This window comes from Antrostomus carolinensis, unplaced genomic scaffold, assembly GCF_000700745.2.
Source record: "Antrostomus carolinensis isolate BGI_N321 unplaced genomic scaffold, ASM70074v2 scaffold52808, whole genome shotgun sequence".
Lineage (NCBI taxonomy): Eukaryota > Metazoa > Chordata > Aves > Caprimulgiformes > Caprimulgidae > Antrostomus > Antrostomus carolinensis.
In genome coordinates this window covers 2,356-24,923 of record NW_010331931.1, presented here as the reverse complement: position 1 = coordinate 24,923, position 22,568 = coordinate 2,356, and the positions used below count along the sequence as shown (strand labels likewise).

Below are 22,568 nucleotides of genomic sequence, written 5' to 3'. Positions count from 1 at the left end.
TTTATGGATTGGGGTGATATTTGCCAACTTAATCAATACTGTTTAATGTTGAAAATGGAAAAGCATCAGCAAGTTAAGGTAGCAATTGTGCACAGCAGAAAGTTCTGTCAAAAGACAAGATTTTTTTTAGTCATGCCAACATAATGGAAATAGAGAGCAGCATCTGCAACAGCAAAAAAAATGGCATTAATTGTGCGTGTGCATTGCAAAGATGTTTTAGTACATGGCTGTACAAAAGACAAAACTGCAGATTTGTTTTGTGTACATGAGAAGTACTTTAGAGGAGACGTGGAGCAATACCCATCCACGATGCTTATTATCAGCTTGTGCTGTGCTGGTGCTGCCATAGTTGCCAGAAGGGATCTACTAAGGAAGCAAGCAAGAAAACCAGAATTGAAGTTAGAGCAGTAAAGTACAGCTGACAGTGCATTCAAGAAGGGAAACAACTGGTTGCAGAAAACATACGCAGTTCAAAAGAATTCAAATGGGGCAAGGGATAGGCTCTCAAGTCAAAACAGAAAGATGGGATATGTAGAACTGGAATGTATAAAGCAGAAAAAATATTTTAAACTGTCCCTCCCAGAAGGGATATATTTTGGATGTTTATACAAATAATCTGAAAGTAAATGTTCTCACTGTTTGGAATGTAGTAGACCAAGTACATTACTTTTGTGAAATAAACACAAACTAACATAAGGTGAATTTCATCTCAGCACAAAGACTTATTTCTCTCATTTAAAGCCATAAATGTTGAATACCTTTTAGCTTACTTGTATTGAGGGGAAATACCCATACTTTCTCAAAACACAAGGGTCAGTTCAGAAGTGATCACAATAACCAACCAGGCTGAGCCCTGGACAACCAGCCAGCCTAGGAAATAATTGTGTCTCCTTAAAATAGTGTTTTCAAATAAATCATTAAAGGCAGCCAGCATTTAACTTTCCTACCAGCCATTTTGTTGATATTTCCCAGGTCGTCATCCTTTTATATGTACTGTTTCTAAGATAAAGCAAGCTGGAAAAAGAACCCCAGCATTTGGAATTTTTATTTATGTACTCCTCATTATTCAACTCCAACCTCAGAATTTAATTAACTGAAATTTCATTTACTTCCAGTTTAATTAACTGAAGAACAAAGCAGAAAGTATTTCTTTTCCTCTTGCACCTCTGGTTGATTGTAGATTGCCAAGCAGAAACAAATAACTAAGAATAGCTAAACCAGACAGAAAAATTCAGTGTAGTACTTGAGCAATACAACAGACCTGATGCGGCACAAGCAAGCTGCCTGAAAAAGGAAAGGGATGTTTTAAACAAACTCAGGCTGAACTACATTGTTAAACTGTTTACATCAGTAATGGTCATTACGGTCAGGATCCTCTAGATTTTCCTCAGCTCTAAGCAGCAGGATGGCTTCAACAACCCGCCACTGTCCCCAGATGGAGAGAGGCACTGCCCAGTTACTGTGTCGTCCTGGCCAGAACTCTGCCCCATGGGTCTACTCATCACGCTAAGGATGTAAGGTACAGTGAGAAATCTTTTTACAGTGAGAAATAATATTAACTAGCTAAATTTTAAATGTGATTTATTAGTTACAGGTACCAACAGTTTTTGACCTCTAATACACTAGTTGCTATTATTACTTAACACTTACAGCGAGTAACACCTTGCTTTTTCTTAAGCTACTATTTTGGCAACAAAGGAATGGTAGTACTAGTCCAGGTACCTACACAACGTGGTTAATGCATCTAGTAAAAGTCTGCAACAGAACAGAAATACTGTAGTTGAGAAGACTCAAGAGACAGTAAAAATAAGGACGTGAGAACAGACAGTCTGACAAGGCTTTTAAATTATGTTCAAGTAGTATACTGAACACTAAAGAACAGGCAAAACCGAGATACTTTCAGAAAACTTAAGCAAAGTTTGACAATGTTCACAAGTGTTTCAATGGTGACCTCTTTGATAGGGATTTAGTCATTAATAGGTTATTTCAATAAAATAAACTGGATGCTTGGAACTAGACATACAGATTATAAATCAAGTGCTTGCATATGTGAAAAATACCAATTTTTAACTCATTACCCTCCCAAAAGAGAATGTGAGTTCCTATTTTACACTTTTTAAATTAGAAAACCGCTTATTCTATAAAATATGGAAGTCTTCCTTTCATTAGTGACTATTGAATAAAAAATTAATTCCAACTTAAATTAGAAGTTGTGAAAATTAAACTTTAAACATAGTTCCAATCAAATCTTCATTATTACCTTGTAACACACGTAGAAGCAGAAATTTTCCTTACTTGTATCTTTTTTTGCAAGATGTAAAGAAGGCTAAATATATTAATTTTAATTCCTGCAGTATGAGCTGTCTTGAAAACTGACTTGAGGAGTGTCAACATGACCAAAAAAAATAAAATCCCCAAACATGACATCTTGTAGACTGGGGAAAGCAGAAAGTTGTCCCTAAAAAAATTTCTAAGCATATAATGTATGGCATCATTGGGAAGATAAGAGCACAGCAGAAACCACGTGCTTCACAGGCTGTAAGTAACTTAGATCTTAGTGTAAGCATTAGCTGTCTCAAACAGATCTGCAGAATGTAGAATAGGAAGTGAAAAGAGGTGAAAAGCCCAAAACCTTCCCAAAAAAAACAAACTAGGGTAGAACAGCAAGCTAACTGGAACAAGGAATAGAAGGATGTTAAGCTCTGTATCATCTTTTTGCATGCAATTTTTTTTTTTTTTTTACCTCCAATCTCTTAGAAGCCGGATCTTAAATCTTGCTATGAAGCTTGTTTGATTGTGGAAGAGAAGACATCAGGGTTGAACTCATTAAACAGAGTGCTCTGTCTGTACAGAGGCAGGGAAGTTAAATGAAGCAGCAAATACAGGACACGTGCAGCCACCATGCCCAGGGGACTCAGCAACTGATTAATGTCTTTTGACAAAGTGCCAAGTGTTGGGTGCGGGAGCGTGTGCTGCCAGGTGTCAGCTTTTTAGAAAGCGTTCCCCCAGCTAGGTACAAACTACAGCCCCCTGAAGGAGTGAATAGCAAAAATAAGCCCCTAACTCAGGACAAAACTTTCACATTTCAAGTGAAAACTTGATTTTTTTATTTTTCCTAAACTCTAGGCTTTAGAACAGTGACACTTGACCAGGTACCTCAAGAGGTGAACTGGACGCTCATGGGTTTAGCTGGCTAAAGCTCTTCAGGGCATTCCATTAATAAGTTAAGAAATTTTTTCTTTAGTTCCCGATACAAAATATATATATAGTTCTCTAGATCAATATCATATGTTTAACTTTAGGGTCAATACCAATATTTATTTTTATTTCATTAATACATGTCACTACTCTTTAAAAACAACTGTAACAGTTGGGTTTAGAAGAACTGGGGCAAGAGAACAGTACAGATCGGAACCCCTTAACACTCTTTACTGCTGCTGATCACCAATAAATAACCATTATACAGCAGGAATATATCATTATATCAAACATGAATGGGGAAGCTAATGCAGAAAGATACTCAGCTTGTCCAAAACAATCATGTCAGCAGTTTATGTTGAAATAAGCCAACTAAAATTGAAATTTTTGAACTATGATTGTGGTACTGAGTAAGTCAATAAAACTATTTTCTTCTAGTCTTTCAAACAGCAATCACAGGACCTTTAATTAAAAAAACAGCCTACCTTTAGCTTTGCAATGTACTACCACTAAGCAGCACTAGGAAGCTGCTCCCTTCCCTAGGTTTGTGTCAAATGTCCTCATTTATTGCACATGGACCTTCATCTACCCAAGGCACTGTTGTGAATATCACCTTGGAAATTTGCTGCACAAATTTCAGGCACTGCAAAGAGAGCATCAAGAACATCAGAACATCTGCTGAATGCTTGCCTAATTAATGAGTTAAAATGTACTGTATCCTAAGCACTGTTAGCTTATTAGAAGTCATCAGGGGACCAGGAGGGCACTAAGGACATCTAGCCTACACTTCAAAAGATCAGGTCACAAATCAATTACTCTGGATTAATTTTATCCTATTAAGTCCTCTTCACAATTCCAATTTGTTTAATTTCTAGGATATTAAGAATTCTAGCACTGGAATTAATTGCATTTAATTAAAAAAAAATATAATTTTCATGATATGTTGATTTGAAGGAGGAACAGGAACTAAGAGTTGTGGTAAACAGAACATGATGTATCTTGAGAGTGTGGCCAGAAACTGATAGAGATGAAGTTGGGATATTCCTGTTAAAATTCCATTATCTACAGTATGCAAGAAGATTATTTTTCTACTGTAAAATATGCAGTCTGTTAGGCAACACTGCAGTAAAAACAGGTCCTAAAAATATGTTATGTAATTTCATTCCAAATGAAGAACTTTGTTTAAAAAACAAATCAAAACACCTTTTGCTTTGCATTACACATCAGAGATTTTTATGTTCTGTGCTCTGAAGTCTCATTTATTTACCCTCCTCTTCATTCCATTTGGCTGATCACAGGAAGTAGATTGTATTTTTAAAGGCAAGCAGTTGTTTCCTTGTTAAGACAGTTTCAATAATGTCTCTGGCAGTGTCATTAAAGAATGTTTTAAATGATCTTGAACGCATGCCCATTCCCCAAAAGTTTACCTATTAAAATAATTTGTTTTCTCTGGGCAGCTGATGGAAACACTGAAAGCAACCACAATTATTTCTTATGGTAGCATGGAAGTACTTTAAGGACAGGTTCTGGAGTATTAGCAGATACTGTAATCAATTGTTTCTCACCTTACCACATGGCAGTGTAGGCAGTACAAGGTATTTACTAATCTCTCTAGTTTAGAAGTGCTGATACTCTGTGTACATTGTAGCATTCTTTTTGGCAAGAAAATATAATTTCAGCTGCTATTAGTTAAAAGACTGCTAGAAGGGAATCCATTAAAGATTCTACTATTTTATTGCTCATGAAAAGAATTCTGTAGTCTTCCATACATATTTCAAAACATCAGTTCTTAGGATATGTATTTTCTTACTATTTTATAGATAATGTTCCTAGAAATGGATCACAGAAGAGTCATAGTCTCACTAAATAGCTACAATTCTTTAAGAAAAAGTTTCTTAACACTTCTGCTTTCAGAAAAGAGAAAGGACTGAGAGAATACATAAATACATCTACTATAGAGAAAATACTTGGATATCAAGGCAGGAACTTTTGAACGGATCAGTTAGTCCAACCACCAATGAAACAAAGATTTCCATTTCTAAACAACTGTTTTTCACCTCAATTTTGTGCAAATGGAGTTGTAGTGAAAGTTGTATGTAGATGACAGGTAGACACCAAAGAAGAGGATTCACTGAGTAAATAACTGATACAATAGCCATCTCCTCTTGTTTTCACACTGACAAGAGAGTATGTTACAGGGAAGAGTTTATATATTTTAGTATTTCAGAAATCATCACTTGACATGAAAAAAGCTTAATGAAAGAATCACTAAGCAACAGAAAAAATATGCCTTCATCCAAAAAGCTCTTTGTTGGACCTGTGCTCAATGAGAGAGCAAATGTCGGGAGCTGCCGCTAAGCATGTTGTCCAACCAAGATTAGCTTAGCACAAAACTATGAAGCTGATCAGCACCGAGTTTGGGCAGCATTAGTTCAGTTGACACCACTGTTTACTGCAGAAGAAAGAACAAAGAAAAGTTCTATGCGAAATACAAAACAGCTGGAAGTTCACACTTTTCAGTATGAGACTTTGATTTTTTGCTGGACTTTTTTAAAAGCACCCACCCAAAGTATTATCAGCGTAAAGCAGAGCTTGCTGGTAGCTAAAAAGGTTCATTTTGGCTCTTGTAAAATATACACACCACTGAAGAACAGATGTACTCTGATTTTTATCTTCCCAAAGAAAATATAAGGTACAAACCAAGATAGTTTGCATCTATTAATGCACTGATTTTACTACGTTCTTTGCCAATTTTAAACCAGAAGAGATAATATATCATACTTGAGCATTACCCATTTTAAAAGCATCCAATTAATAAGTTTTCTTTGTTAGAGATACTGGATTAAAACTATTACTTATGTTGATCATATTAAAATTCTTAGAGTGGCTTGAGGGTTCCTGCTCTAGTATTACTGCTGCAGTAACAAAACCCAAACAGTTAGGAATGTTCACCACTGAATGAATTCTTGAATTTAGTCAGCTGTTTAGTTCATTCTTGGATTACTGTTAGAGGGGAAGAAGTCCCTTTATTATTCATCCACAGAAATTTTACAAAAATACAATATTCAAGTTGAGAAGGAAACGGTGTCCCTGTGACACAGACCTTGTGCCTCACTGTGTTCCTACGCAGAGGTACAAGGTACAAAGCTACAATAATTGTTATCCAGTTCCCTCAAAATCAGGAGCCTATAGGACATCAAAGTTCTGACAAGTAGGGATTAGAAGAGAGATCAAAAGACTAGACATCAACAACTTAAAGGATGTAGTTACTATATAGCAAGAAGCTGTTCTGTAAATACTTCAGAGGGAATTTCAATGCAGGTGAGTAAGGCCAGTATGTACATAAAGGAAATAAAATACTAATAAAAAGGGAATATTCAGTAGCCCAGGCCAGCAAGTAGAAATGAGTGTACACAGTAAAAACACAAGCTGAATCATTCTATCGAACTTGATACATTCCCTCTGGAGCAGAAACTTGTGTACTATCCTCCATGACAAAATGTCCATTATAATGGACGCCCAGTGAGAGGATTTAGTCTGTAACAAATTCAAAAGAACTATACATACTTAGTCATGCAAAACCTGTTTAAATATTGTGACAGGTTTCTTACAACTCCTGAGAGCTGGAGACTAGAGGGAGATAGAACCAGTGAGATTAACCATTTTTACAGTCTGGTTATTTTAACAGCAATAATATAGACTGCATAGTACTGCACCATTTTTGTTAAATGGCACCTCAATAAGGAGTTTGCAAAATTTCCCTGGTGGCCTGTGCAGTTCTGGCTAGCTTTGACTCTGCTGCATTGTAAGCTGCTCCAGATCCCTGTTGTCAAAAGGTCTTACAAGACTTCTGTCCAAAAACTATGGTGTAAACTCTCCTTGGACAAAGATATGGAGTTTCTAGTATCCCTGCCTGCTACTTGAAGAAAACCATTCAGAGATCCCATAATGGTCATACTTACTTTGATATCAATGCTGTTATCGGCTACTGGCCAACAGCATCGCTGCCTGTGCTGTCTTTTTCAGTACAGTCCCACTGCATCACCTTTCTGTTTGATGATACTGGCTGCTTAATTACTAAAGAGATTCCACAGACTGTTCTTCAAAGCCTGAAAAGATACCTGTAGACTGGGATTGTCCCAGTCTTGGGAAAAGAGATGCATTTCTTGTGCCTAAGGCACAAGCCTAAGCACTAAAGCCAAGCCAAATGTGCTGGACCAAATCCCTTGGAACCAGGAAACCTAACGTAGTTCTGAAGATTTCCATCCAGGTTCAGAACTAGCAGATTGGGTATTTGCTAGGTTTTTCAGCAAGTGTTATAGGTTTAAGATGAAGGGTGGGAGGACTGCAACTGCTCCAATCTTTGAGAAGTACAAATAAGCATAGGGCACGTTGTACCAATGCATTTCACACTAGGTTAGTTCTGTGTGCGCAGAACACACCTGCAGCATGATCCCAATTACACGCACTTGAAGAAGTGCGCCCAAAGGAATTGATACCAGGTTTTAAAACGCATGACACCACTTTTGTATACTTTTTTCTCTAAAACTTAATAAAATGTTGTTGGTGTTGGCCTTAAGGTTGGTATAGAAGCATTGCCAAAGTAAATGCTTTAAAAAAAACCAACACAAGCAACCTTACTTTTATTTTTTTCTTTTAAACTCAGTATTAGATATTGATCACATTCACCAAGCATGTCTGTTCCACCTCTATTCTGCACTATTCTTAGACTGTGATCGTGCAATCTTACTGTCTCAAAAAAGCTGAACCAGACCTGATAGATCTCGGAAATTCTTCTTCTGGCATTTCAAGCAAGGCAGCTGCCTGAAAGCTTCACTAGCCGCTAAACCCAAGAGCTGCAAGAAAGCGCTTTTCTCAGCCAAGTCTTTATAAAGCTTTTCTTGTACTTCCTGCACTCATCCCTTACGACAGCACACTTTATCTGCCCATTGTCACTTGCCAGATTCAGTCTCTGCCAGATGCAGTCTTTGAAGGGCTACAGCTTTTGTCTGTGACTTTTTGCTCTTTAGTTAGTTATTAAAACTTACTTTCAGTTAGCTTTTATATGGCTGTTTCAAGGACATTCTATAAAGTAATATAAGTCTATGAGTTACTAAACACTTAGAGCCATCTCATCAGGATACTGCACACAGGACCAGCCCCAGGAGAGCTGCATTCTGCACTAATTAATTCCAAGCAGAATTTGGCAAGAGTTGGCAGCAAGTCTCATTTCAGTTGCATTTCTTTTACCTATTTGGACTTTCAATTACTCCCTTCCTCTTTCTTATTCAGCCCAACTGCTGAAATACTTTCCATGTTCCATTTTTACCTTGTCCAAGAACATTTGACTTGTCCTCGCAAAATATGTGAGCCAAATACCTTGTCTTGTATGAGAGATATCCAGACTGACAGCTGACAGCTCTCTGTTAGCTCATTCATTATCTATTCAATACTCTTAACACATTCACAGGCCAAAAAAATTCAAGGGTATGATACTTGGTTCTCCCCCTATACTTTTACAGAAATATCTTGTGAGACCATTTGAGGCACAGCAAAAACTAATTCGTAAGTTTATACATATTTAAAGCGACAAAATTCTCTCTCATATATTCTGTATTTAAAAAAAAAAAGTCTTTGTTATCTTCATGCTGCAGCATCTTCCAGTGGCTTGTAATAGCTTTCCGATATATTTATCAGCCAATTCCTACTATCGGTGATATGCACTGAACACTCCTGATTCCACTTTCCAGCACAGGCCTTCTCTGTCACAAGCATCAAACCAACTCCTTCTAGATGGAGTGTTTCTGTTCACCTCTTTGGTATCATTGTGGAATCTTTACAGTTTAGTAGCTGGTTGTGCTTAAGTACAAGCTACAGGAAAATCAGTTGACACAACTCCAAAGTTATAATTTTGTCTCCAAGAATGTAAGATGCACGTTAGATCACATCACCCAACACAGAAAAAAAACCCCATACCTTTTGATGAACCAAATTATCAAAACCAAAATATTAACAGGTCATTGGCAAGAAACTGACTGGATCATACAGCAAATTTTAGAGGGACTAATAGTTATATTTTTATCTATTTCTTGACAGTGTACTTTCATTGTTTTCTTAGGCAGAAGAATAATGAAAAAACCAAACACGTATCTTTCAACACCAGCAACGCTTATTATTATGTCTTAATCTAGATTTTTAGAGCCACAGAAGAAATGCTGTTCCTCGGTATGAATAATGCATTTATTATCATTCTGAGAAACACAGAAAGAAAGCAGCACATGAGAATTACCATGAGCAAAATAAAATTGGCAGTTTCCTTTCAGGGGGAGAGAACATGAGCTAAGAGAATCGAAGTTAACACTGACGCTAACATGAAAGGAGAAATGTTCTTTATACATGAGAAACTTACCAGTACTGTTTGCCCTTGGGAAATAAAGAAATGGCCAGATACAACAATGGTAAGGATAAGATGGCCTGATTCTTCACTTGATTCAAAAACCTTTTAAAAGAGAGACAAAATAAAAATCGAGACTTGTAAGCACAAAACCTATCTTTTCCCTTTCTAGTGCAAAATAAGAGGTTTCAAAGGTCAGTGTTAGAAGTCAGGTGTATAATTTCCCTCTCAGTAATGCAACTTGCCGTCCACTCCCATACACCAGAGGCACATTTAAGAAATTTTTATTAAATCATAACTCCATTATAACTACTTTAACAACCATCTGAACTCTTCCAATTTGATCTAGAGTTTTTAATACCACACGTCACTGCTGAAGGAAGGAATAAAAACATTTAGGCTACTAACTATCATATCATTGAGGTGTTAATTAATGAAGCATTACATTAATTAATGAAGCAAAATCTCTCCCGATTCCTGCATAACATCTGAACTTTCAAAAAGATACCTACAAAGGCCTCACTCATTACCGTTTGCCACACAGCGGCTTCCCAGACCCCACTGGAGCCAGTTACAGCAAACCCAAGCAGTCAGCTCCCCCCCGCTGCACCGCACCTTCCAAGAGGAGCTGTTTTGCCCTTCATCATCACCATCCGTCGGCGGTAGGAAGCGGCCGTAGCGCTTCAAGGGCCACGTTGTGGCGCTGCTGAGGAGGGAGGTGTCGCCGGTGCCGCCCGGGGCTGAGGTCAGCCCCGGCTCGGAACCACGAGCCCCGCCCGCCACCTCCATCTTTGCGCTGATGGGAGTGTGGTGCCCGAGGGCAGCGGGAAGCACCGCGCGGGCGGCTCGCGAGCAGGGGTTGAGCGGGAAGCAGGAGCCAATAGGAGGGAAGAGAGAGCGCGTGGGGGGGACTTGTTCACGAATCAGCGGGCGGCAGAGAAACGAGAGCCAATGAGGTAGCGCGCTCGGGCTTGCGCTGGTGTTCTTCTAGCGAGCGGTTGCACGCGCTGGGGTGTGGTTGCTTAGCTCGCCTCAGCTCTTGCGGGCGCCATTTTGTGAGGGCTGGGGGAACGCGCAGCGCGAATAGCGGCGTGTTACTGCGCTCCGTGAAATGTCTGTGGAAGCTCCCACGACATTAGCATGCATTCTTCCTCAGGTGAAATATGTGCAAGTCCTTCTAAAAAAGGTGCCCTAAACTCTAAATTGCATTTTCAGTTCTTGGTGTATGGCGCTGGGCTCACTTCGCAGAACTTACAACAGCGTTTTTGTGGTACCTGAAGTGGGAGTTGTGTTAAATATCAAAAAAAAAAAAACCCTTTTCAGTGTATGCTGCCTGTTGTTACCTGGGTTTGCACAGCTGAATTAATTGAAACCGTGCTTCTTTTTGTTGTTCTGCTTGCTTTCTGCTATGAGGTTGCTAGTAGAATTATGTAATGCTACACTTTCTCTAGAAAAAGACTGGTGGTGAAATAACTCATTTTAAGTTATTTCACTTAGATGGAATACCTAAGATTGCACTTAGGTATTCCATTTATAGTACACATCTTGGCCCATTATCAGTAAAAAAACCGTGCGTTAGCCCGTCAAGGTCATTGAGAGGACGTGGAAGAGCCAGTTACAGAAGATGGCTTAGGGATGCCAGGTCATTACAATCCACTGTTAAACCGTCTGCATGCTTGAGGGTACTGTAGCAGTAGATTTAATCCTGGTTCCAAGCATTGCCTCCTGCCAGTAGCACATATTTGATTAAGGTGAAGCTTGGCTAATAGTCATACTTCTTAAATTAAGCAGAACAAAGAAGCTTATGCCAATTTTTTGGTTTTGTTTTGTTATCTTTATGGTTTGCACTTATGTTGCTGGTTTGACTGATACGAATAAGCCTAAAATGGAACAAGTAACTGCTGTCTCATCTGAAATAACATCTTCAGGTACAAGGTTAACCTGTTGTGTAAACTGTGATGGTTTAATCTGTTCCAAAATACTAGATTGACATTTATGTCATGTGGCCATTGTGTTTTTCATGTGATGTTGCACCCTAAGAGCCAGATTAACATCTGAGGAACTATTTCCATAATAAGCAGTTTTACAGTGTTTTCAAAAGGAAGGTGTTTATCTAAATGTTTTGCGGAAAGGGAAACACAGGCAGAAAGGCATTAAATGACTTGACAGGGTCATCCAGAAAAATCAGTAATGAAACAGGGAATGCAGAGTGGGCCTCCTGGCTGCCAGTTGCCTTCTCTAATCACTGCTTCCCCAGGAGCACTTCTCAAAATTATGCTTGTCAAACATTCAGAATTGGCCTGTAAACTTGGGACTTTCTTGGAAAGTACAGAAGAAGCTAAATATTATTGTCAGAGAAAGATAGTGTGAGGGCATATATTGAATCTGTTTTCACCTAATGCAGCTGAAGTTGTGCGGAAAATGGTTTGTTTGCGGTATCTTTTAGCATCTCTTTTTCAAGAGTGAGTTCTGACAGATGTGCTAAAGGCTTCTGTAGGAGAAAAAGAAAAGCTCAATCATTTACCAAAACATTAATTTCAAAATGTGGTTTTGAAAGAGGCAAAAGTAAACAAAGAGCATCAGATACTCCCAGCAAATCCTTTAAAAATAATGTTTTATTGAAATGGCATATGAAAAGAAGGAGTTATTAGGGCGACATAAAGCCAGTCACCATGTGTAAAAGGCTGTACAAATTATTTCCTTCATGGCGTTGTTAGGGCACCTCAGTAGTGTAGACAGTACCTACAGTTTATTTAGACCTGAGGCTCAGCTAGTGCAACTCAACCACGATTGAGCAGATTCTCATTCTGCTCTCACCCAGAGGTACCAATTGCAGCCATGTTTACTTTGGATGCTGATCCTTAAACATGACTCTGGCACCCTTTAATTTTCTGATTATAGGTTTTTTGCTTAACTAGGGTCTACTAGTTTGCTTTTAGTTTTTGGACATGAATGCCTTATGTTTTTACATGTGTATAAAGTAAGGTTTGAACCAGGAGAAATGAACATTGTGTTAAGACTGATACACAAGCTCTTGCCAATTCTGATTTCTTTGGGGAATTGCATGATTAGTTTTGTGTTCAGAGAGTTGACATGTTGGAAGATGGTTAAAATGTGGGGTTTTTTTGTTTTTTGTGGGGTGTTTTTTTTTAAAAGGCTACAGAGGTTGCCAGTTTTTTAAAATTACTAAATAGAATGTAGAAGGAGGAGACTGGTAGGTGAGCCTAACGTATTAAAATGTATTTAATCAGAGATGAGATAGCAAATCCCGTGTATGTGCCAAGGGTTTATCACTGGGGTGTGCTTCAGATTTGCTTAAGACTTTGCAGACTGCAGTGGTAAAAGTTAATTCTGTCACTGCAGAAGTATGTAGTCCTGTTAATAAGTCAGAGAAACTGCCAGAAGCAGAGATCTGTGCAGGAAGAGAGATCCTTTCTGTTCCTGTACAATATTAATTTGCTAACGTGCTAATATTTGGGTTTTTTCTGTAGGGAAGATGAGAATGGATTTGTTATTGTCTGGGAGTAAAGCAAAATGCTGCAGTAACTTACTAGCCTGGATTATGTAGACTGTATGTATGACAGTTGGTTTTGGTACTAGGTATTTTGCTGAGCCATCTACATTACTGATTTTTAATAATAATGGTGGTGATAAAAGTGATAAAATCATATTACTATAACTGTATTATCAAATATGTGTGTAGATTTGCCACAAGTGCAAAAAATGGACTGGAGTAACTTATACAAGTTGGACAAGTAATGTATGAACAAAATAGAGGCTACCAGATGCATGAAATGGATAAATTAACAACAAAAGTTACATTTTTTAGAAATTCTGGAGGTTTCCCTGTGGTACTGACAACTTACCGTCTGCTTCTACACAGCTGTGTTAAAAGGATAAATACGATTACTCAGAGCAGCATAAATAACAGGCTAGTGAAAATGTTCTATTCAGAATACCTGATTTATTGCTTTGATTTTTATAATAAACAGCGTTACCTTATGCTTTAGTTGCTGTTAGTAGTTGTGAGACTTCTTCAGTAACTAACAGATTCAGTCCGTTAATTAATGTTTCACATAGTTGTATATGCTTTCATCTGAGTGTGATCTGATTGTTAGCAACCTCACTGCCCAGATCTCTCAGTGCTAATGAAATTGCAGCATCTTGATATTTGATTATTGCGTAGCAGTTCTGTACTCATCAAAAAATATCTTCATCCAGTTTTGGTGACACAAGGCAGCACTGAGGGAGATGAACTTCAGAGTTTGAAGCCAAGGACAATGTGGTGTTCTAGGCTCTGGTACGATGGCCTCTGCTGTCCTGAGGAGTGTCAGATATTTACATACCTATTAGGAGACCTCATTCCTCAGCTGTTGAACTACAATCACTGAATTTTACTCATTGGTTTTATCCTGTTTTATTTTTTTCTTTGCCAAAATCTACCCATTGCAATGAACTTTACATTTTTAAGTGAAAACCAGAAACCAAATCTGTGCATTTCTGACTGAATGTACTTCAAGTATTTTTGTAAGGAAGGAGTGAAGTGTTATGACTTGTATTTGGCATCAGGCTCAAATTGTAATTTGCAGTTACATTTCATCGTCTCTCATTTCTCTTCAATGGCCATATCAAGATTAAGATTGGATTAAGCACCACAAGAATTAAAGGGTCGTTCCGGCTCAGTGTCTTCCAGAATTTTAAGCAGCTGATCCTTCTCATTTGCCAAAGTCAAAACATTTTCTCCAATGAAGTCTTCAATTATCCTTTTTTTTTTTTTTTCAGAAGTTACTCAGTTTTAGTGTGTTTGCAGAAATTGATTCCACAAATTCATGTATAGTTTCTGTTTATCTAATGGTGACATTCATAACTTGTCAAGTGTTGTATACCTAAATGACACCTTCATCTTACTCCCTAAATTATATTATTTGTGAGGATGCTTGAGATTTACAAGGAAGCTATGAAAGCTGATACAGCAGTGTGTGTTGATGTGCACACTTAGTTATGTGACAAAAAAAGTAGCTTCTGAATTGGGTCAGAATCTTTAAATAGGTAGGTGGATATAGATGTCAAAAAGGTCTATCTACACAAGGTCTGTGTGGCTGTTGCGCAGTAAGTGGAAGAGCCCTTTGCTAGTTCTTTTACAAACAGCCAGTGTCAATAGAAAGCAGAGCTTGTCCCCAGTCAGTGGGGACAAACAAAAGACAGTGTGACTGGATTTGCACGAAGACCCCTGACTTAATGATGCCTTTATCTTCGTTGTGTGTTTTGTGTCTGTTCCACAAAGTCTTAGACTTTTTCTAGCGAAGGTCACATTTACTCAAAGTATAATTATTTGCACTGCCTTTCTTTCCTTTTAAGTTTTCTAACTTTAGTACTCATGACACAGATGAAGGAGTTTCTGCCTCACAGATTTTCTATTTACATAAAAAAACCCCACCCACAAACACCCTTCACTGTCAGTGCATCCATTTTGCTGAGTGCCTTTCATTTTCGATGACCTTGAAAACATAAGGGCATTTATTAATTAATTCATGTTTACAGATGGGTGGAGGGGAGAATTGCAGATTGGAGATAAGCAATTTGTTGTATGCCCCTTATTTGATGAGGATTGTGGAAAGGAGAAATAGTCCTTGCCATTGCAAAGATTTCCCATCCCAATCATCTGTGTTTTTAATTTAACCACTGGTTAAATAATGACCCTAGCAGGAAGAGAAGAGTCTGGACTTAGAGTAATTATTGTAACTGAATTCCTGACTGTCTTGGATATGGACAGGAACTGTAATTATCTCTACTTTTTGAACTCTTGCACTGATTAATTCTTGGTGTTTCCTAATGTAAGCCTGTATATACTGTTATAAATGCAGCAATAATGGAAGGGATTTCTGACTTGTACACAACTTGGTCAAAGTTTGTTTCTGCCCAAATGTATGCCAGATTATTAGGAAATTTTGCAAAGAAAAAAAAATTATTTTATTCGGCCCCTCCCGCCCCCCCCCCGGCTGCATTTAACTGGTTTTAGCAGTTCTTGCAATGAGCTTGTAGGGGAAAATACCTCTTTGATTCTCTCTTTAAGTCTCAACGCCAAAGCAGATGTGAGAGTGAGTTACGCATGCGTAGAGAAGGCAGAAAATATGTCTTGAACTTTAGTGCATTCTCAAAGAAGGATATTCTCTCCTCACTGTCAACTTTGATTCTGAATTAGGAGCAGGGGAATAGAGGACTCTAAATATGTATAGATAGTGTAATATATCTGTGCCTCTTTCTTGGTGCCTGAATAGAATATTTCAGTTGGAACAACCCACATTAGAACCACTTAGAGTTTAATGATGGTATGTCCAAGAGTCAAAGCATCCTGTTCCAAGTATACAGCCATTTAAAACAGGAAAAAAATCTTTTCTAGCTGTTAGTGATGTGAGATTTTGACATGCAACTGAACAGTTGCTATGTCTCCCAATAAAAAGTATCCTGTGTGGTACACTTAAACCCACCTTACCATGTTCAGCTCTCCCTCTGACACACAACCTGGAATATGTGCCATGGGAACGGTAGCCTTGAGTCCCCTGAATCCCACACTGTTTAGGAAGCAAGCAGTAGAATGCTAATAAATTTAATTTACTAGCTTAATCTCCACTGTGTTTTGTATTAATATGAATAGCATTATAGGAGCAGGGATGTGTTTAACCTCATGGAAAACATTTTGATATCTAATGTAGTTACTCATACTTACCACACATAAAATGGAGGTCTTAACACAAGTAACTTCCATGAGAGTTACTTATATTCTATGCTAGGAGTCTCTGAGCCAGGGAATGGGACATCAAGTATTTGTAGTTTCCCCAAATCATGTAATATTAGATACTGTAGACATTCCCATCTCACCAAAGATGACAGAATCAGTATGTGTAGAAGAAGAATATGGATCAGAACCATCCAGTGTTACACAGGGAATCTTTCTTTGCTCTAATAGCCTAAAACAAAAATTAAAGACCTGTTCTTTCTCCAGCCCTCAAAGACTCCTGCTTTGATATTGGATTGCATATGGTGCAGTGTAGAAATTATGCTATACTGAAATGTACACTGTTGTTTTCTTGTTAATTAAAATATGTGAGATTCATAATTTTTTTCCTATCAGCGCTTTGGGTCAGGTTCTCTTTAGCGTACATTGATGAAATCTCGCTGGTAATAGTAGACTGAAACAGCGTTACAGTCTCTCAGTGTTTGTCTGACTCAGACATTCAACATAAGGGAATATTCTATGAGATTATCCTTTCTGAATCAGTATCAGGCATATGATATCTCCCTGTTCTTGAATGCTGTCTTCCTGTATAGCATAATAAATTAATCTGTTAAGTTGTGATAAGTGCAGACATCACTCTCATGTTCCCATATGATACAGGTGGCCAAACATAACTCTCCTCCATTGTCCTTGATGTCACTGGGGATGTTTGACAAATAGGCAAGCATGATTAAGCTTTGGGTGTTTCTTCAAGGAAATGTATTATTATAATAACCCGTTTTTGTCTCTTTAATACCTCTTGGACAAGAACTGGTTTTGTTTTCCCATGTTTTTATAAAGCCAAGCATAGTATCATCATTTCATAAATATGGAATGTCTTCTCTATATTGTAAGTTATGTTTTTGTTAATAAAGTAGGCAGGAGCTGAGTTCAGTCTAATTTAGTTGCTGCATGAAAACTGAAAGGTATCGTCATTCTTTGCAGAACCTGCGTATGATTCTGATCACCCGGCTAATTCACAGCAGAACAGTTTTGCCAGCTTCAGCTGATTTCTTCTTGATACTGTTTGACAGAAGGTAAGAATGAGAGGCTCTCTTAGTCTTATTTGTTGTTGTTACACAAGATCTGAATAGACAGATGCAAATAAATGCAGTCCTAGTTGTTGTTCTAAGCAAAAAAAATCATGTGTGATAGATGGAATGCCATTTGTGATAGAAAGTATTTTGTTTTCTTACCTTAGCATTCCAGAGATAGGGTATTTGCTAACTTTTGACAACAGCCTGATGTAAGTAGAAAACTCAGATGTCATTTGACATAAGCTCTCACATTAATCGAGTAAAATGTAATTTTTAAGAGACACTTCTGCCTGAACAGAAGTGAGGCTTAGGGTCACAGTGGAAGGTTGGAGATCATTCTCAGCCTGCTTTTTCTCTTCACATGCCACAAAGCAGTCTTTTTTAAAAACAGCCCCTTTCCAAAAAACCATGGCCCCACTACATTCATTACAAAGGTAGATGTAAAAATGTCTTAATTACAGCAGTGCTAACGTCAAATAATTGGTTTGTGTCTGTGCTTTAAGAGGCTGACAGAATATTTTAACTTGAATGGTAAAGAACTGGAAAGGAATGGTTTTATATTGTGTGAACATTTCCAGTGCATCAGAGATCTGTTCTGTATTATGTGTGGTGTGACTCTCTGATCGAAAGCCACTGCTGTAGAGAATCTAGAAATCACCTAAACTTTCTACTACTTCAGCATTTCTTCCCAAAAAAAGATGATTTTGGTGTGGTTTCCACACACACTTCACTGTGGATTTCTTCAAGCACCATGGGTAGTCAGGCAAACCTGTTAGAAGTAAGGTAGAAGTAAGGTATCATAAAGGCTACTGCACTAAATTACCTTCAAAATGGAATGAAGCTTGCTGGCGTACTGGTGAGCTTTGCCAGTTTGTCTTGGTAGCTACAGCCTGAAAGTTGTTTTTCGGATTTTTGCTTCTGGCCACAAAGGTCCCATCTAGTTTTATGTACTAAGGGTGGTTTAATGCCATATAGAAGGAACTGGGCAGGGTGACCCTGCTTATATCATGGTGAGTGCTGTCCTTTCTGCTTGTAGATATCTCACTAGTGGAATAAGGAGTAAATGCCGTTAATACCAAAGAGGCTCAGTACTTAAAATATCATCCTACTAGCAACTTGATTTTTAGGGTATTATTGAACAGTGAACAGCAGAGAACACTTAACTTGGCTTTTTGGTGTAAGTGCAGACTCATATGCTTGCAAGTAAAGCTACTCACTCTCCATATTGAGAAGAAATTGTCCTTTAAATGCATCTGGGTTTTTAATTTACATTCAAAGCAGCATAGCAAGGTGATGCAATCTCTAGCTTTTCTTCTCTAGGAGGTATAAGTTTTGTAAGACTGTTAAGGTTTGAAAAGCAAAGAAGAGTAGGCTGCGTTAATCTGGGAGTTTCTTGTAAAACAAAGAAAAATATATTATTTCCTGTGTTTAAAGGTTTTATTCTTTTTAAGAAAAATGTATAAAAATACAGAACCTGAATGTACACAGCACACAATTCATTTATGGGCCTCGGTGCCATAGGGTGTTGCAGATGCCAGAAGATTATTTGTGTCTGGAAAGTAGTGAGACAAATAAAAGAGAAAAAAAAATCTGTGTTGGGCTGTTAAATGCAGAGATAGCCCTTATAAATAGAAAGACCTTGAGCCATAGCTTGCTGGAAGCTTTAAGAGTATAGCAAGGAAATGTTTTTATAGGATTTTCCTATTATTATACTTTTCCCTAGAGATCCACTATTATTTACTCTTCTCATGATTCACTACTTTAAGAATAGTGAGCAACCTGTCCCTAGTGAAAATAAGCACCTTCTTTCTCCCTCCTTCCATCCAGGAAGCAGGGAAAGAGGTACAGGAAGAAGTACAGAACTAAATGATTTCAGGGGACAGCAAATGAACAAAAGAGAATGTGGTGAGGGTTAAGGAGTGAAAAATACAGGGACAGGAAAACAGATGGGGACACTGAGCAAAACACTCCCAACGGATCTCACTGCTCCCTGAAGGTGTCAGTGAGATGGTGGATGCCAAGAGAGGTTTCACAGTCACTTCGTGGTGTTCTAGAGGGCGAGCCATGCATAATATGCAGGAAATAATTTCAAGCATTAAATCTAAGCACCAGTATTTATTACAGTTTTGAAAAAATGCTGGTTTATTAATCCTTTTAAAAGGGATTAATAAAATCCTTTTATTCATTCTTTAAAAAAAAATCAGACAACCCGAACTGAAATAAACTTTCACCATAGCATACCCAGCAGCTGGGGAACTAGAAGTTTGTGAATTTTGTACGCATGCACACACATTCTTCATTCCAGCAGCGTGCATGTGTTCATCCTCTATCTCTTACCTGCTTTAATAATAAACCTTCAGGAAGCAAGAATACATGTCCTGAAAGAACTTCTCTTGGTTACTTAATTGCTAAGTGACCTTTTCTAGATTTGTCAAATTACTTAAGCCCAGGCATCACTCATTAGTATTCAATATGTACCATGAAGTGCCACTCAATTTTCAGATATTTATCTCTGAACTTAGCTCGTTTCATACAACTTTTTAGAGTTGTTATTTGCATGGAAGAGTTTCCAAATTACTCCACGTTGTCAGAATGCAGTCAAAACTGGGTAAATCCTTGGCTACATGAAATATGCCAGGAGACAACTATTAGAATCACACTGTCATACACTTTAAACTCAGATTTTTGTCTTGCCTTAAAATGGTTGTAAATTTGTGAGACTAACCTTCAAAATCAGAGGGTCAACTCCTGATTCAGCTGATGATGCCAGGCACGAGGAGACACTGCTTTCAGTATACAGCCTGGACAGTAGGATGGAGAAAAAGTACATAACAGATGGCAGTTTTCTGAAGATCAGAAAAGATTCTTTTGCAGTTCTAACTGTTTTTTAGTGCTTATTACACTGTAGGCACTAGTTAATCTGATAGTTGCACATCACACATCCCTCCCCTAGCCTATACCTGTGGGCCAAAGAAGAAACTGGGTAAGAAGTGCACACAACAGGCAACTTTGACCTGATTCAGAACACAGGATGTCTTTACCTGTAATATGAAATATAAATGTAACTTCATATTGCTGTAATAGGAAATACAAGAGTGATGGCCAGTTACATTAATAATGCTAACTGATCAGCCTTCTGTGCAAGCTCATGGACTTAGTGTCAGGAATTTTCTCCCATTAAAGCACATATAAAACAGTCTTTTCATGACACAATGTATTCAATCAGGTTTTTAAAAGTTCTATCATCTGCTTATAAGTATGTAAATGAATATTTTTTTCCTAACATTCTCTCTGAAAAAATTATAATCAAGAATTAATGAGAGTTAAGGGTGTACTATTGCAATGAACTATGCAATTTGTAATGCCTGAGCAGAATAATGTGTTTGCTTATTCCGCCAGCACTACGGGTTACACTAATTATAAAGTAACAATGAGATGAAAAGATTCGGCCTTGCCATAAGTTCATAAGTGGGGAGCAGCTACCCACTAAGGCTGTCTGGCTTGCATTTTATAGACACTGCTGGACAAGTTTTAGTATCAGCTTTAGTTCATGAGCCAGTTCATTGCTCCTCTTGCTCTAGGATGACTGTAGGCTTAGACACTCGTGGTGTGTGCATAATATTTTCCAAGCTCTAGTTTGCAAGTATTAAGGGCTAGGAATACAACTTTTTTACAAGAAAGGTAGGAGTATGTTAATGATGTGACACTAAGAACTGAGGATCTCAGCATACACTATATCATGATACTTACTATTATTGAAGTGTGATTGCAAGGATATAGAAGAACAGTCAGGAAAGAAATGTCCAAAAAGGAGTTAAAGACAAATAAATAGAAGGCAAAATACTTCTCTAACTAGGCACTTTAAAATGCTCTCTGAGTGTGGAGATCCAGAAGACACTGGCAAGTCTTTGCTGATTAAAGAGAACAAGTCATGGAGTTCAAGTTCCAGCTGATGACTTTTCTTATATGAGTTTCCAGATTCCATTCCACTCATGTTAACTTCAGCATTGTTCTCGCTAACTTTCTCCATTGAAGTGCATTGCTTGAAACTTGATAAAATAGAAAAAGTAATTATAAATTTGGCTGAGACACAGACAGGAGCTATGTCTGGTTGGCTCTGCGGCTGTTCAATATTAATTTTTCTTCATCCTTTTGCACAGTGAAAGGGCAAAATTTATTTTTACAATTATATTGAGATATTTTGTGGATGTTGTCAGATGAACCGTTAAGTTGGAATCTTCTCACTATACCAAGAAGCTGTTCTTGGTCAGTCCTTTTATTCATTCATCACAGAATTCAGACCTCAAGGAAAATGAGGGAAAAGAACAAACTTCATGTGGTCACATTGCTTAGCATATAGCTGGTTGACGGATACAGGGAGGAAAGCAGTAGAGGAATATATAACACCTGTACTCTGCACTAAGGAATGCTGTGGTACAGTTCAGGATACAGTTTATTGGGAATCAGAGGCTCCGTTGGGAACATGTATCCTTACCTGTGTACTGTAAGCTGTAGAATTAAACCCAGTGCTTCTTACTGCAGCTCGTAGATTAACTAGAGCATTTCTGTCAGAAACAGTGATTCGATCTGTTTTTAAAGCCACTAAATGATGCTGTGCCATTTCATATTAATCAACTCAATAGGAAGATAAATCTTTTTTTAAAAATTGTACCTTGTAAAAACAGTAGTACCTCTTCCTCTTCACCAGTCGGTGAGGAGTAGGCCAGGCACTGGTGATGGCATCATTTTGTGTACAAACTGTTGAAGCATTTGGTCCTGAGTAGGCCTGTTCCTGTCACTGGCTATTCACTTACTGTCAAGTTGCATATTTTGTGCTGTCCCTCTCAGTGCTGTTCCTTGCCCTCAGTGGTATTAGCACTGTGACTGCTTTTCCAGATACAAGTCTCAGAATTTCTTATTCTTAATACCCAGGCAATGGCATGAAGCTCCTTTGGTATTGCACCTCTTATTTCATTCTTTGGGCTAAATATTCTCAGACCTATCCCAGCAGTTAGAGTCGTTTCATTCCTTAACAGAAATTGAACCAGGGAAGCATTTGAAGATGATGTTGAAGTTCTTGAATAAAGTCAAGTGTGGTTCTCGCTGTGAGTCTGTGGAAGCCATGGCTTATGACATACAGAATAGGATAGATGAAGCAGTTTCC

General features: G+C 38.0%; 1 protein-coding gene across 1 annotated transcript; it reads right to left on the bottom strand.

The window, feature by feature from the left end:
• Positions 1 to 9,607: 9,607 nt before the first annotated feature.
• LOC114818817 (meiotic recombination protein REC114-like) lies at positions 9,608 to 10,381 on the bottom strand (the record flags this gene model as incomplete). The annotated part of the gene is made up of 2 exons (XM_029086307.1): positions 10,208 to 10,381; positions 9,608 to 9,697 (listed from the first exon to the last, which is right to left on the bottom strand). Coding segments are annotated over exons 1-2 (264 nt in total), but the record flags the coding sequence as incomplete, so codon positions are not given.
• Between the last annotated feature and the right edge of the window lie 12,187 nt (positions 10,382 to 22,568).